This window comes from Acipenser ruthenus, chromosome 46, assembly GCF_902713425.1.
Source record: "Acipenser ruthenus chromosome 46, fAciRut3.2 maternal haplotype, whole genome shotgun sequence".
NCBI lineage: Eukaryota > Metazoa > Chordata > Actinopteri > Acipenseriformes > Acipenseridae > Acipenser > Acipenser ruthenus.
In genome coordinates this window covers 848352-861989 of record NC_081234.1, presented here as the reverse complement: position 1 = coordinate 861989, position 13638 = coordinate 848352, and the positions used below count along the sequence as shown (strand labels likewise).

Genomic DNA, 13638 nt, shown 5'->3' with positions numbered 1-13638 from the left:
GTCCTCGGGGGCGGAGTCATGACTGCGTCACAGGCTCGTGAGCAGCTTTGATAGAAATGATTCAGGTTTCCGGGCCTTTAGGAGGTAAATACCCAAGCGATAATGCTTATAGTTTTATTTCAGGGAACCAGGGTTGTGATAATTATTGTCGACATCAAACAACATCGATATTGTATCAAAATATAGATATTGGTGCCCATCACTAATATATACAGATTGCATTTCAAATGCAATGCAACACATTACTGTAATCTTGACGAAACTCGAAATGAGACGTCCTAAATGTATATTTTGCAATACATAGTACTTTGCATTACATATACAAAGTGTAAGGCATATTACAAAGCATACAGTATATTGCATAATATATAGGTACGTTCATCTGTATACAGCAGTTTACAGTACACTGCACAATATACGATACGACAATATACAGGTAGATACTGCAGTAAACAGTACATTGCACAGTATACAGTACATATAATAGCACAAAGCATACAGCACATTGCAAAGCATATAGTACATTGCACAATATATAGGGAACTAACAATTAAGCTAATGTGTTTTATAAGTTGTGAAATTAGATTAAATCAATGGCAAATAAAAGAGGGGGGGCTCTGTGCTGTGCGTAGGAGTGACAGAGAGAGGAGATATCCGGCTGCCTTACCTTTCAGAGGTCTCTCAGTCAATTGCAGCCCAGGGGCTCTTTTAAGTCGGACTGAGTCACAAGCTGCTCTCCCTCAACAAACAATACCGAGCTTTCAAACCCACTCAAGCAGGATGGTTTTTATTCTGCTCAGTTGATAAGGGGGTGATTAGGGAATAATTCACGCGTAATTACTTTCTGGTCTGTGTAGAATCAGAGCGCAGAGGACGCACTGAAGTGGAACAGTGTTTCAATATATACCCATACACATTCACCTTCCGGGCAGATCTGTCTCTGCATTGAGAACTGTCTTCAAATGCATGCATTTCAGTGAGCGATCCATCCTGCAAGCGCAGTGATAACCCTAAGTGTTCTGCAGGAGGACTGAGACATGGAACATTTTGCTTTTCGTTTTACCTTAGCCTGGTCAGACTTGTTTTTTGCAATGGTGAGCAACTCAGTACCGCACTGATTGATATAAACCCTTTCCAAGTGTCTTTTCCAGACCCGTCCAGATCAGGTCACATATGCCTCGTTTCCACTGCCTGTCCCTGGGTCTAGCTCAGCTGGCCAGGCTGGGCGAGGTGTAGCTGGAGGTGGTTTCCGCTGACGCTCAGACTGTACAGTTTCGTATCTCATCCCCAATGGGGCCAAACTGTGCTGTCATCAAAAGGCTAAAGTGTGCTAAAGAGACAAACTGCTTTGAACAGTGGCGGCTGTAAGCGAAGGCTGTGTTGAAAACAAACCCAGACAAAGCTATTCAGTGTCGAGATTTAAAAATTGAAAAATGAACACAAGATTAGAGAGAATAACAATGTTTACTGTCACACTACTGCTTCCTGGGTCAGCTATACCTGACCGGATTACACTGGAAAGCAAACAGCCATCTTTAACTCCACCTCAGCGACCGTCCAGCTTAGCTCTAAGTAAGAACATAAGAACATAAGAAAGTTTACAAATGAGAGGAGGCCATTCGGCCCATCTTGCTCGTTTGGTTGTTAGTAGCTTATTGGTCCCAGAATCTCATCAAGCAGCTTCTTGAAGGATCCCAGGGTGTCAGCTTTAACAACATTACTGGGGAGTTGGTTCCAGACCCTCACAATTCTCTGTGTAAAAAAGTGCCTCCTATTTTCTGTTCTGAATGCCCCTTTATCTAATCTCCATTTGTGACCCCTGGTCCTTGCTTCTTTTTTTCTGGTCAAAAAAGTCCCCTGGGTGGACACTGTCAATACCTTTTAGGATTTTGAATGCTTGAATCAGATCACCACGTAGTCTTCTTTGTTCAAGACTGAAAAGATTCAATTCTTTTAGCCTGTCTGCATATGACATGCCTTTTAAACCCGGGATAATTCTGGTCGCTCTTTGCACTCTTTCTAAAGCAGCAATATCCTTTTTGTAACGAGGTGACCAGAACTGAACACAATATTCTAGGTGAGGTCTTACTAATGCATTGTAAAGTTTTAACATTACTTCCCTTGATTTAAATTCATCACTTTTCACAATATATCCGAGCATCTTGTTGGCCTTTTTTATAGCTTCCCCACATTATCTAGATGAAGACATTTCTGAGTCAACATAAACTCCTAGGTCGTTTTCATAGATTCCTTCTTCAATTTGCTGCTGCAACAGTGTTTGCCACTCCTCCTATTTTTGTGTCATATGCAAATTTAACAAGTTTGCTTACTATACCAGAATCTAAATCATTAATGTAGATTAGGAATAGCAGAGGACCTAATACTGATCCCTGTAGTACACCACTGTTTACCTCGCTCCATTTTGAGGTTTCTCCTCTAACTGTGGAAACGCAGTGATAGTTCCAGCTTCTCTGTTTTCTTTCTTCCTCAAGTGTTCTTTTCTGGCTATCCATTCACATTTCTGAGAACCTTGAGTACTTGTAGATTCTGCTTTACAATATCGCAAAGAGATCTCGAGGTGATATGAATGCAGTAGTTTGCAAAGGGACCTGTGCTTCCTGGAGTGCAGTGAAAGAAACTAGCTCTCACACATACATTCATTGCTAGAGACAGTCCAAATCTGTGGATAACTGAATCAGGAATTCACAAGCTCCTGCAGATTCTCCATATTCTGCAGCTACATCGTCATCAGAAATACCATCAGCAGGCTGCTAAAGTGACCTGAAACATGTGACTCACTTGCATGTTTATACCGTATCGCAGCGGGACAGCATGGCAGCGTCTGTTCACACTGGAGTTCGAGGTGGTAGCGATATAACTGTACCGACAGGCCCACCGAGAGGGCGGGGAGGACGGGGACATTTCCCCAGAGCCCAACGCCTCGAAGGGGGCCCAACGCCCAGAAGGGGGGCTCTCATGAAGGGGCAACTTGTTTTTTTTTAATATATAAAAAATGTTTAAAAACAACGAGCCCTGCTCAAGACCCTTTGCGTTCCCACCACCACATTAAAAAGAAAAGCTACTGTACTGCACACCGAGCCGATGTGCTTCTGTGGTGTAATGATTGTGTATCCAGGTGCTGTCAAACACTTCCTTTCACACAGTGATTTGAACTTTCGCATTTCAGATTTTACTAAAAGCTGAAAAAAAGGCAATTTTATGTATTTTTTTTAAGACATTTAAAAACTTTAAAAGAACCCTAAAGTTGCACAATATATTCCACAGTATGAATTATTATATTATTAAGATCTATAATTTGCTTAAAACAACGTGTTGCAGCAGTTTGCTAGAAAAATTGTATAGTGTGAAATAAATAAAGTACGATCTGTATTCAGGAATATAAAGGGGGTGATGTGGATTCTGTTATGTATAAAATCTCACTCCTGTTGCAGGAGTGAGATGGACCGCACGCTTAGTAGGAGGCATTGGCAGGAGCTGGTTCAAATCAGCAGCTTCACCAGAAACAGGCTCTCCCAACGGTCTGCAGATCTCAACCATGATCGTCCCTGAGTGTACTAAAGTCAGCTGAGACATCCCTCAAGAACAATCTAAAACAGCTGAGAAATCCCTCAAGGACAATCTAAAGACAGCAGAGGAATCCCTCAAGAGCAATCTAAAACAGCTGAGACATCCCTCAAGAACAATCTAAAGACAGCAGAGGAATCCCTCAAGAGCAATCTAAAAGACAGCAGAGGAATCCCTCAAGAGCAATCTAAAACACAGCAGAGGAATCCCTCAAGAACAATCTAAAGACAGCAGAGGAATCCCTCAAGAACAATCTAAAGACAGCAGAGGAATCCCTCAAGAACAATCTAAAACACAGCTGAGAAATCCCTCAAGAACAATCTAAAAGACAGCAGAGGAATCCCTCAAGAACAATCTAAAAGACAGCAGAGGAATCCCTCAAGAACAATCTAAAACCCCTTGCAGAATCGTCCATCCATACACCATTATTGACAGCGTCTTAGCGTTTCAGATTTTTTCTATTTCTTTACCCTTCCCACGCCTGACAGACGCCGCTGCTCAGCGGTGTGATTTTATCAATATCCTCGATGTTCAGCCCCTGCTTTAAGATCGGCTGAAGTGCGCTGGACGCTCCTCCGTGAACCTGTCCAGAACAGCCCGCCACAGCCGCCCCCCCTCCTCCCCCTCCTCCTCCTCCCCCAGCCACCATCCTGCTCTCCTTCGTCAGGCAGTCGGAATCGCTGCAGTCCCCGTCAGTGTAGACCTTGTTTCGCACTCCAAAGTTCCCCACGTTCCCGGCGGTGACTCTGTGGGAATAAGCCTCCCGGGGCTCCGCCCTCTCGGAGCACCACTGGAGGCGGAAGGCAGCCTGGAAGCCCCTCTTGAAGTTCTCGTTGAAGTAGCCATAGACGATGGGGTTGACACTGCTGTTGGAGAAGGCCAGCCAGTGCGCAAAGGGGAAGATGTAGCCCGTGAGGAGGCTGAGCTGCTCCTCTGTCTGTGTGGCGTAGTCTGTCAGCAGCATCAGGGTCCAGAGAGGCAGCCAGGAGAGCATGAAGAGCAGAGCCACCATGATCAGCATCTTGATGACCTTGATTTTCTTCCTGGGGACCACGTTCCTGCCCTCAGCGTGGGGCTGGTGGGGCCTCCCCGCCACGCGGTCACTCACGGGCACCGAGGACTCGTACAGCTTGACCCCGATGCGGCTGTACATCACCACGATGAGGGTCAGAGGCGTCAGGTAGATGTGGCCGAACAGGACGGTGGTGTAGATCCTGCGCATCTGCTTGTCTGGCCAGTCCTCAAAGCAGGAGAACAGGGGGTAGGTGTGGTTGTAGTCGCTGTTGTGGACCATGTAGTGGTCTTGCACCTGACTCACAGTCAGCATGACCGCCGAAGGGCACATGATCGCCACGGCCAGCACCCAGATGATCACCACGGCGATGCCAGCCTCCAGCAGGGTGAGCTTGGGCTTGAATGGGTGCACGATGCAACGGAACCTGAATGGGGGAAAAAGAACATGCAGGTTACAGCTTGCACTTCAGAGCTGGGATACTGTTATACAGTGAACTAGGGCTGTCAAACTCAGTTCCTGGAGGGCCGCAGTGTCTCCTGGCTTTCGTTCCACACCCGAGCTCTCAATTACTTAATTGATCTGATTGATTAATCGGACAAATGTAAGGCTTCTCTCCAGGCCTCAAAATATTTTATAGATCGTGTACCTTGACATTTTTTAAATCATCAACTATAAAAGCAAAAAAACCTTGCAAAATATTAAACGTAACCAATTGAACAAATAATTAGATCAATTAAATCAAGAGCTTAAGTTGGAATGAAAACCAGGAGACCCCACGGCCCTCAAGGACTGGAGTTTGACCCCCCCCTGCTGTCAACTGTAAACCACAAAACACTCAAAGAAACGTCAATTTAATGGCAAACGTTTGGACTGATAGTCTTTTTAACCGAATGGAAGAAATCTCTTTAGATTCATCACAAGCTTACACACATATGTCATCGTACATACAGCACAGAGGACACCAATTTGAAAGACTTTCTCATGTTTAGGTAGAAATGAGTAAAAGATCAGTTTTCGTGATGTATAATTAGGGCTTCTGGTTTTCAGTGTTTTACCCCAGCTTTTTAGTCCTGGGCAAGCAAGGTGTTATCTCTGATTAAACTCAAGAAATACATATCGCAGAGTCAGGGGTGACGATAGGTCACGTTTACATGACAAATCAGTTGTATTTGTTAGTTTGGCAACGTATTTTCATTGTCAGTTTACAGCCGCGGTACTGCAGTGTGGCAAACACTCAATGCAGAGCTAATTGGCATTGATCGTCACTCTGTTGTAAAGGCGAGGGAAGGACAGTTTTTCTAATTTCGAAATCAACACGTTTCTGAGTGGATTTGTTTAATACCCGCTGATAAATACTTCTTAAAGGCAGCACAGCCCTAGTTGATACATTCAGAGGTGATTCACCTATGCTGGAAAATGCTGAGTGCAAGTAAATCAAACCTTCACCCAGGGGGGTCAAATTCCAGTCCTCGAGGGCCGTGGGGTCTTCTGGTTTTCATTCCAACTTAAGCTCTAAATCAACATCATTGATCTAATTATTTGTTCACTTATAGGTCTTTTACAATTTACAATCTCAAAAATGTGCTTGATTCAAGGTACACAACCTATAACACATTCTGAGGCCTGGAGAGAAGTGTTAAATCTGTCCAATTAATCAAATAATTAGACCAATTAAGTAATTGAGAGCTCGAAGTGGAACGAAAGCCAGAAGACACTGCGGCCCTCCAGGAACTGAGTTTGTCAGCCCTTAAGTCGTTCTTGGAGCAGGAGAGAGAATTGCTTTGGAAGTGAAATAGGCTTCAAACTGACCTGTCCACTGCGATGGCCACCAGCGTGAAGACAGAGGCAGAGACAGAGGTTCCTTGCACCAGCCCGCTCAGCTTACACACCACATTGCCATAGGGCCAGCCTGGCAAACACAACCACGAGGCTCAATTAGGTATGTTAAACTCTACCTACTCTTTCTTTCCTTACAAAAAATACAAAGAGAAGAAACCTGAACAAAATAAAAAGCAAATTACCTGTAATTAAATTATCCACCAGGGTAGTTGGAATGCAGAAAATTCCGACCAGGAGGTCGCTGATCGCCAGGTTTAGGATGAAGAGGTTAGTGACAGTGCGCATGCGCTTGTTCTTCATCACAATCAGGCACACCAGGGCGTTCCCGACCATGCAGAGCAGGAAAATGAAGAGGTACGACACGATGTAGAACGCAGCGACCGGCGGGGAGTGCTGGTAGTACGGAGAGTAGGTGATGTTCCTCTCGCTGTCGTACAGCGTGGAATTCAAAGCGGATGAATTTAGCGAGGCAGTACAGTTCCATTCGTCTTCCTCCAGTTCCCCCAACAGTGTGATGACGTCACTCATGGTGCTTCCGATATATCTGAAAAGAAAGAGAGAGAAAAATAGCCTATAACTCTCTCTGTGTCTATATATCTGTGTTTATTATTATTATTATTATTATTATTATTATTATTATTATTATTATTATTATTATTATTATTATCATTATTATTATTACCATAAACTTCTGTGTGACTTGCATATCATACATATATTCTATCTATCTATCTATCTATCTCTATCTATCTATCTATCTATCTATCTATCTATATAGGGCAGCAGTGTGGAGTAGTGGTTAGGGCTCAGGGCTCTGGACTCTTGACCGGAGGGTTGTGGGTTCAATCCCCAGTGGGGGACACTGCTGTTGTACCCTTGAGCAAGGTACTTTACCTAAATTGCTCTAGTAAAAACCCAACTGTATAAATGGGTAATTGTATGTAAAAATAATGTGATATCTGTATAATGTGATATCTTGTAACAATTGTAAGGCGCCCTGGATAAGGGCGTCTGCTAAGAAATAAATAATAATAATATAACAACATGATACACGACCCGTGTTTTTTACACTTTTTAAATGTGGATGTAACAGGTTTAAGCTTTCATTGCACTTTATTTAGTATTTATAATTTAAGATGTGTCGTTTTTCTATCGCACTTTTATATTGATATGTTGTTGTTGTTGTTTTTTTAAGCACGTGTGAATGTTTGTAAGGAAATCGCGTTGTAATTGATTAATTAGTCCGATTGTTTATAGTTGACTGCTTTATAAAGTTTTATTAAGAAGAATGAGGAGAGAGTTGGGAGAACCTTCAGGATAAGGAGCAGTTAATATGAGCATGGATGCCGGGCCGGGCTGTGAAGTTAGAACATAAGAAAGTTTACAAACGAGAGGAGGCCATTCAGCCCATCTTGCTTGTTTGGTTGTTAGTAGCTTATTGATCCCAGAATCTCGTCAAGCAGCTTCTTGAAGGATTCCAGGGTGTTAGCTTCAACAACATTGCTGGGGGTTCCAGACCCTCACAATTCTCTGTGTAAAAAAGTGCCTCCTATTTTCTGTTCTGAATGCCCCTTTATCTAATCTCCATTTGTGACCCCTGGTCCTTGTTTCTTTTTTCAGGTCAAAGAAGTCCCCTGGGTCGACACTGTCTATACCTTTTAGGATTTTGAATGTTTGAATCAGATCACCGCGTAGTCTTCTTTGTTCAAGACTGAATAGATTCAATTCTTTTAGCCTGTCTGCATATGACATGCCTTTTAAACCCGGGATAATTCTGGTTGCTCTTCTTTGCACTCTTTCTAAAGCAGCAATATCCTTTTTGTAACGAGGTGACCAGAACTGAACACAATATTCTAGGTGAGGTCTTACTAATGCATTGTAAAGTTTTAACATTACTTCCCTTGATTTAAATTCAACACTTTTCACAATATATCCAAGCATCTTGTTGGCCTTTTTTATAGCTTCCCCACATTGTCTAGATAAAGACATTTCTGAGTCAACATAAACTCCTAGGTCTTTTTTCATAGTTCCCTTCTTCAATTTCACTATCTCCCATATGATATTTATTTATTTAGCAGACACCTTTATCCAAGGCAACTTACAGAGACTAGGGTGTGTGAACTATGCATCAGTTGCAGAGTCACTTACAACTACGTCTCACCCGAAAGACGGAGCACAAGGAGGTTAAATGACTTGCTCAGGGTCACGCAATGAGTCAGTGGCTGAGGTGGGATTTGAACCGGGGACCTCCTGGTTACAAGCCCTTTTCTTTAACCACTAGACCACACAGCCTCCATTTATAGTGCACATTTGTATTGCCTGCATGCAATACTTTGTATGAGCGGCGGTAGGGTTGTGTGTTGTATTTTTGAGAAACTGCTACTTTGTGTGTGAAGTCTATGGACTGTAGCGTATACTGGTGGGGGGGGTGTATCCGCATATAGCAATTGTAGCTCATGTTTCCGCTGCTGCTACATTCTTAGCCCGGCAGCGGCTCTGCCTGCGGTGAGATGGGTAGTGGGAGGTCTAGAATGTGATTATTCAGTCTGTGAAATGAAAAGCCATTTCACTTTTTTGATCGCTGTGAAAGTGCGATTTAGTCGGTATGTGATACTGAACTCCACTGGGGGTGAGATTGAGGACTCGTGAGTATTTTACTTTTGTAAATGCGAACAGCATATTATAAATAAAAACCTTTACTCTGTTTTGCTTGTCCTCTACTTTCCTTGTGGTTCATGCATTGCTCTTTCCTAATAAAAAGAACCTGTGATGTTAAACTATAGGGTGAAATGACTGCACGTCGTGGTGGCGGCTTTGCCTCAGCGTAGTTGCCCCCGCTGTAGTTGTGCACACTCCTATCCTGGTTTGGCTGCGTTACCCCGCCCCCGTTACATGTTTGTAGATTTGATTAAAGTGTTTCATTTAGGAAATTAAGCAAATGGGGTTAAGATTAGATCCAGTTTGTTTGACCAGGGTTATACAGGGGTACATAAAGGCTGGAGAAAGTATGGAGTCGCATTAGATAAAGGGAACCTGGGTGACAAACTTCGTGAATCCAAGAATAAAACTAACTACCTGCTATCCCGAAGCGTTTTTTTTTGCGCGCGATAATATAAAGTCTGTTGTAATCTGTTTTGGTAACACTGAGTAACACGGTATTTGTATATTATTTTTTTTTACTAGTTTTGCACATTTATTATCACTAATTTTATAACTATTTTTTCTGCGCACATTTTTTAGTTTGTCTTGCACGGTTGATTTTGTTTCTTAACGTAAGCAGCATATTATAGACCTCAAACTTCGCTCCCGGTAGATTCAAAAGCCAGCAGCTCTTCAGAATCAATGTCGAGCTGCCATGCCTGATACTGCTGTGCTTTTGAAGGTTAGTTTCTGTCTTGTATGGGGTTTGTTTTAATTGTATGGTTTCTTGTCTCTTAAACAGGCGCTGCTTTTGCCTGATACTGCGTGCTGTGCTTGAAGGTTCCTGTTCCTGGGCTGACGCTGTGTGCGTCTTGATGGCGACCCGTCCTCGTGTCTGTACAGCTCCCCCGAGTGTTCTGGGTCTTGCTGATCCAGTTGAATCGACGCCCTGCAATTGAAAGACTAACAGCGCAACGGAGGGGAATGCGGCGAAAGAAAGGAAACATGATTCAACTGGACTTTGATAAGTGTGCAGACAGGTCTGAACTAAACACGCAGTTAGCAGCCTTTTTATTTTAATTATTTGGCTAACTTGTGTTTGAACTTTTTTTTTCTGTATTGTAATTAATTGTGTTTTAGTGGTGGGACTGGGGATATCCGTTTTGTTGAAATATCACGGGCCAGCTCATTTAAGTGCTCTCTAGCACCCCTGCCTGTAGTGGGTGGTTAAGGTACAGCAGGGTGGAGTAGTGGTTAGGGGATTGGACTCTTGACCGGAGGGTCGTGGGTTCAATCCTAGGTGGTGGACACTGCTGCTGTACCCTTGAGCAAGGTGCTTTACCTAGATTGCTCCAGTAAAAACCCAACTGTATAAATGGGTAATTGTATGTTTTAAAAAAAAAAAAAAAAAGTGACATCTGTATAATGTGATATCTTGCAACAATTGTAAGTCGCCCTGGAAAAGGGCGTCTGCTAAGAAATTAAGTCAATCTATATTAGGAATTGGCCATAAATTTGGATAATCTCTTGCAGGCTGAAAAGCATAGTGCAATTGAAGCGCCTGAAATAGTAAATGCGATTGGGTGGCTAGCTTGATTTATAGGGTGCTTCAGGGCCTACAAAAGAAACCAAAGAAAAACCCAAATTGAATTTGTAACATATTTTATTGTGTATTTTAAACGTTTATTGTATGTTATTTGCTTTCTCCCCTTGAAAAAATAATAAATTGTTAAACTTGCATTGTGTTTTATGTCTTGCCTAAATTCATTGCAATGCCAAACAAAATAACCCAAACCTTTTTAACCTAATCTGAAGGTGGTGCCTTCAGTGGCGTGGACGGCTACCATAAATTATTCATTTGTTTTTAACACACCTAAGCCCCTGCTTGTTTGTCGGACAGATTTCTCATGCAGCTATTAATAATCCCCCTGTCGCTTGCATTTAGATTCAACGCGTAAAGTTCACACTGTGATTGATCATTTAAAAAACGGTATCTTCTACAACTCTGACAAGGTGTGTCCAGTACATAACATTGTATTCATAAAACCTGTTTAAATTTAATGTGCGTCACACTATCTTCTGTTTATCATGTAAGATATTCATTAGCGGATCTATACAAATAAACTATATTGTAACGGGCACGGGGAAGGCAGCAGCAGGGCTGGTAGGTGACTTAATCACACACAGAGACACAAGCCCGATATACGCTCCTTGCAAAGCGGTATCGGCGCTATTCTTTAGTGCGAGAGGTCCCGGGTTCGCGTCCGCCCTCCGCCTGTGTATGGATTGATTCGCTACAATGTATATCTATGCATTTCTTTAGCCCGCGTGGAACCTATCATTCACCATCGCAACGCGGCGTAAAACTCTAAGCACGCTGGGACTGGCATTGTGTTTGGTTCTGTACCTGATTTGTGGTTGCAGCCTCGTAATTATGCAATATTTAATTGGGATCAGTATAGCCCGCGCCTGGCTATCGCTAAGTTGTTCGTATATTCTGGACAGCGTGCTCGCTTTTACCTCGTATCTGATAACTACAGGTCTCAAAATATATCTCGATTAAATCTGTTCTCCTGCTGGGAACATAAAATGCATTGGACTGTCGGGTTAACATCTGCTCCCTCTTCCAAAGCAGTAACAATATATCAAATTCTAACAATAATACATCCCATACCAAAATATCAATTTTATATGAACCATAATCTATGAGGCGTTTATTATTTGGAGTGGTTTTTACGCATAAGATCATCCCTACCTTTATTCCCAAAGGTGCGCAGTATATTTATGATAAGATGATAAACTGTCACGATTTAAAACAAAGGCACTTTTATTAAGATCTTGTGTTTGCAGGCTTTAATAATGCATGCCCACTATAGAATTGACTCTTGTAAAGTAGATGCTGCAACTTTAGTCTTAAACGCATTGATAATAAACTTACTAATAAGCAACGCAAAATAAGTTGTATATATATACAGTATATAAGTCAATTGCACTACTTATATTGCAATTATCTCACATAACCACAGAAGCACTATGCAGTTATATGTGTGTGTGTGTGTGTGAGTGTGTGTGTGTGTCTGTGTGTGTGTGTGAGTGAGTGTGTGCGTGTGTGTGTGTGTGTGTGTGTTGTTTTTTTGTTTTTTGTTTTTTAAGTATTGGAAAAATATTGGCTGTAAATGCAGGAGCAGTACAGGTGAATTTTACCAAGTTTTTTTCCTAGTTAAGTTGATGTTAAAATATGAAATAATGCAAAAACACTTTATTATTTCATTGCCAAAAAAGCTGAGTTTTATATATATATATATATATATATATAGCCTGTATTACTTACCCGATACCCTAATAAAAAACGGGTTTATCTCAGTTGTTGGAACACTGGTTTGTTCTGGTCCCAGCTCGTATGCTGTACTGGTTTCCAAGCGGTTGTAGTGGTTCCAGAGACAAGCCAATAGCTGTTTAAGTTGGTTCAAGAATTAAAAAAAAAAAAAAAAAAACAACACAACAGACACAGTCCTCAGCCGCACAATTCTGAATTCAAGTAATTTTTACACGAGTCGTAAACAAGTGGAATCGATGCAGACTTGTCTAGCCGGGCATCAACATCCAGAAATGCGTGCGTCCCAGTGCCCATCTGTAGCTGGTTGCGCGGTAGAAAAAAAAAGTCTTGAAAGTGTTGGTTTGACTATCAAACCCCCGTCTCGGGTTGTGTGATAAATCTTACAATGGCGAACAGCTAAAACGCAATCGCAATATATATAGGAATGAACCGAGGTGACTACCTCGCGCACATGACGTCTTTGCACTGTATTCCACCTTCCTGCACTATTTTAAGGCAGGTTTGGTTGCAGTTCCTTAAAAGGCGCGTGCTCGCTCTCTCTCTCTCTCTCTCTCTCTCTCTCTCTCTCTCTCTCTCTCTCTCTCTCTCTCTCTCTCTCTCTCTCTCTCTCTCTCTCTCTCTCTCTCTCTCTCTCTCTCAAATTCAAAGGTGCTTTATTGGCAATATAACATTACATAATGTTATAAAGTATCTGGACTGCTTATGTGTGGGAACTGCAGGAGAGAGAGTGCATACCTGTTCACAGTGACCACATAGTCTGCCGTCTCTGGGCAGCCAGGACTGTCTGTGTCGTCGTGTTTCGATGGCCAGGTGGTGGTCACTGAGTCTGTACTTTCCACTGTGGCACTGGGTACAGAGTCGCTCCTCGCTGGGTCTCCACTGTGGTCTGCGTGCCTACACGTTTCGATAGCTAATTTGACATTGCATTTAGTTAATAGGTGTTTGTTTTTTGGGTGCGTTATGATAATGCACTGCCAGGGTGTTTTCTCTGTTGCAAGAAATAGAGATGAAATTTGTTTTTATATTGTATCTGTTCTCTCTCTCTCTCTCTCTCTCTCTCTCTCTCTCTCTCTCTCTCTCTCTCTCTCTCTCTCTCTCTCTCTCTTAAGCAACAGGTCGAGAAACGGTTGCTTCTCATACGTCACACAGGCTACCATTTGTTTGGAACATATTTTGTCACGGCCCGCCAAACCCGACACGAGCTCAATTAGTTTTTAATATT

General features: G+C 42.5%; 1 protein-coding gene across 1 annotated transcript; it reads right to left on the bottom strand.

The window, feature by feature from the left end:
• Positions 1-2031: 2031 nt before the first annotated feature.
• On the bottom strand, positions 2032-12526 carry LOC117966090 (neuropeptide FF receptor 1-like). Its single transcript, XM_059013563.1, has 4 exons — positions 12411-12526; positions 6622-6983; positions 6410-6509; positions 2032-5024 (listed from the first exon to the last, which is right to left on the bottom strand). The coding sequence occupies exons 2-4, from the start codon at positions 6965-6967 to the stop codon at positions 4052-4054; spliced, it is 1419 nt and encodes a 472-aa protein (XP_058869546.1). The 5' UTR covers positions 6968-6983; positions 12411-12526; the 3' UTR covers positions 2032-4051.
• Positions 12527-13638: the final 1112 nt, after the last annotated feature.

Bases quoted from the DNA above. Each gene is read 5' to 3' on its own strand.
- LOC117966090 (XM_059013563.1), bottom strand. From the start codon at position 6,967: ATGAGTGACGTCATCACACTGTTGGGGGAACTGGAGGAAGACGAATGG. The intron at 6,510-6,621 runs GTAATTTGCTTT...TGTGTTTGCCAG, and splicing joins GGTGGATAATTTAATTACAG to GCTGGCCCTATGGCAATGTG. The intron at 5,025-6,409 runs GTCAGTTTGAAG...TCCCCCATTCAG, and splicing joins GTGGCCATCGCAGTGGACAG to GTTCCGTTGCATCGTGCACC.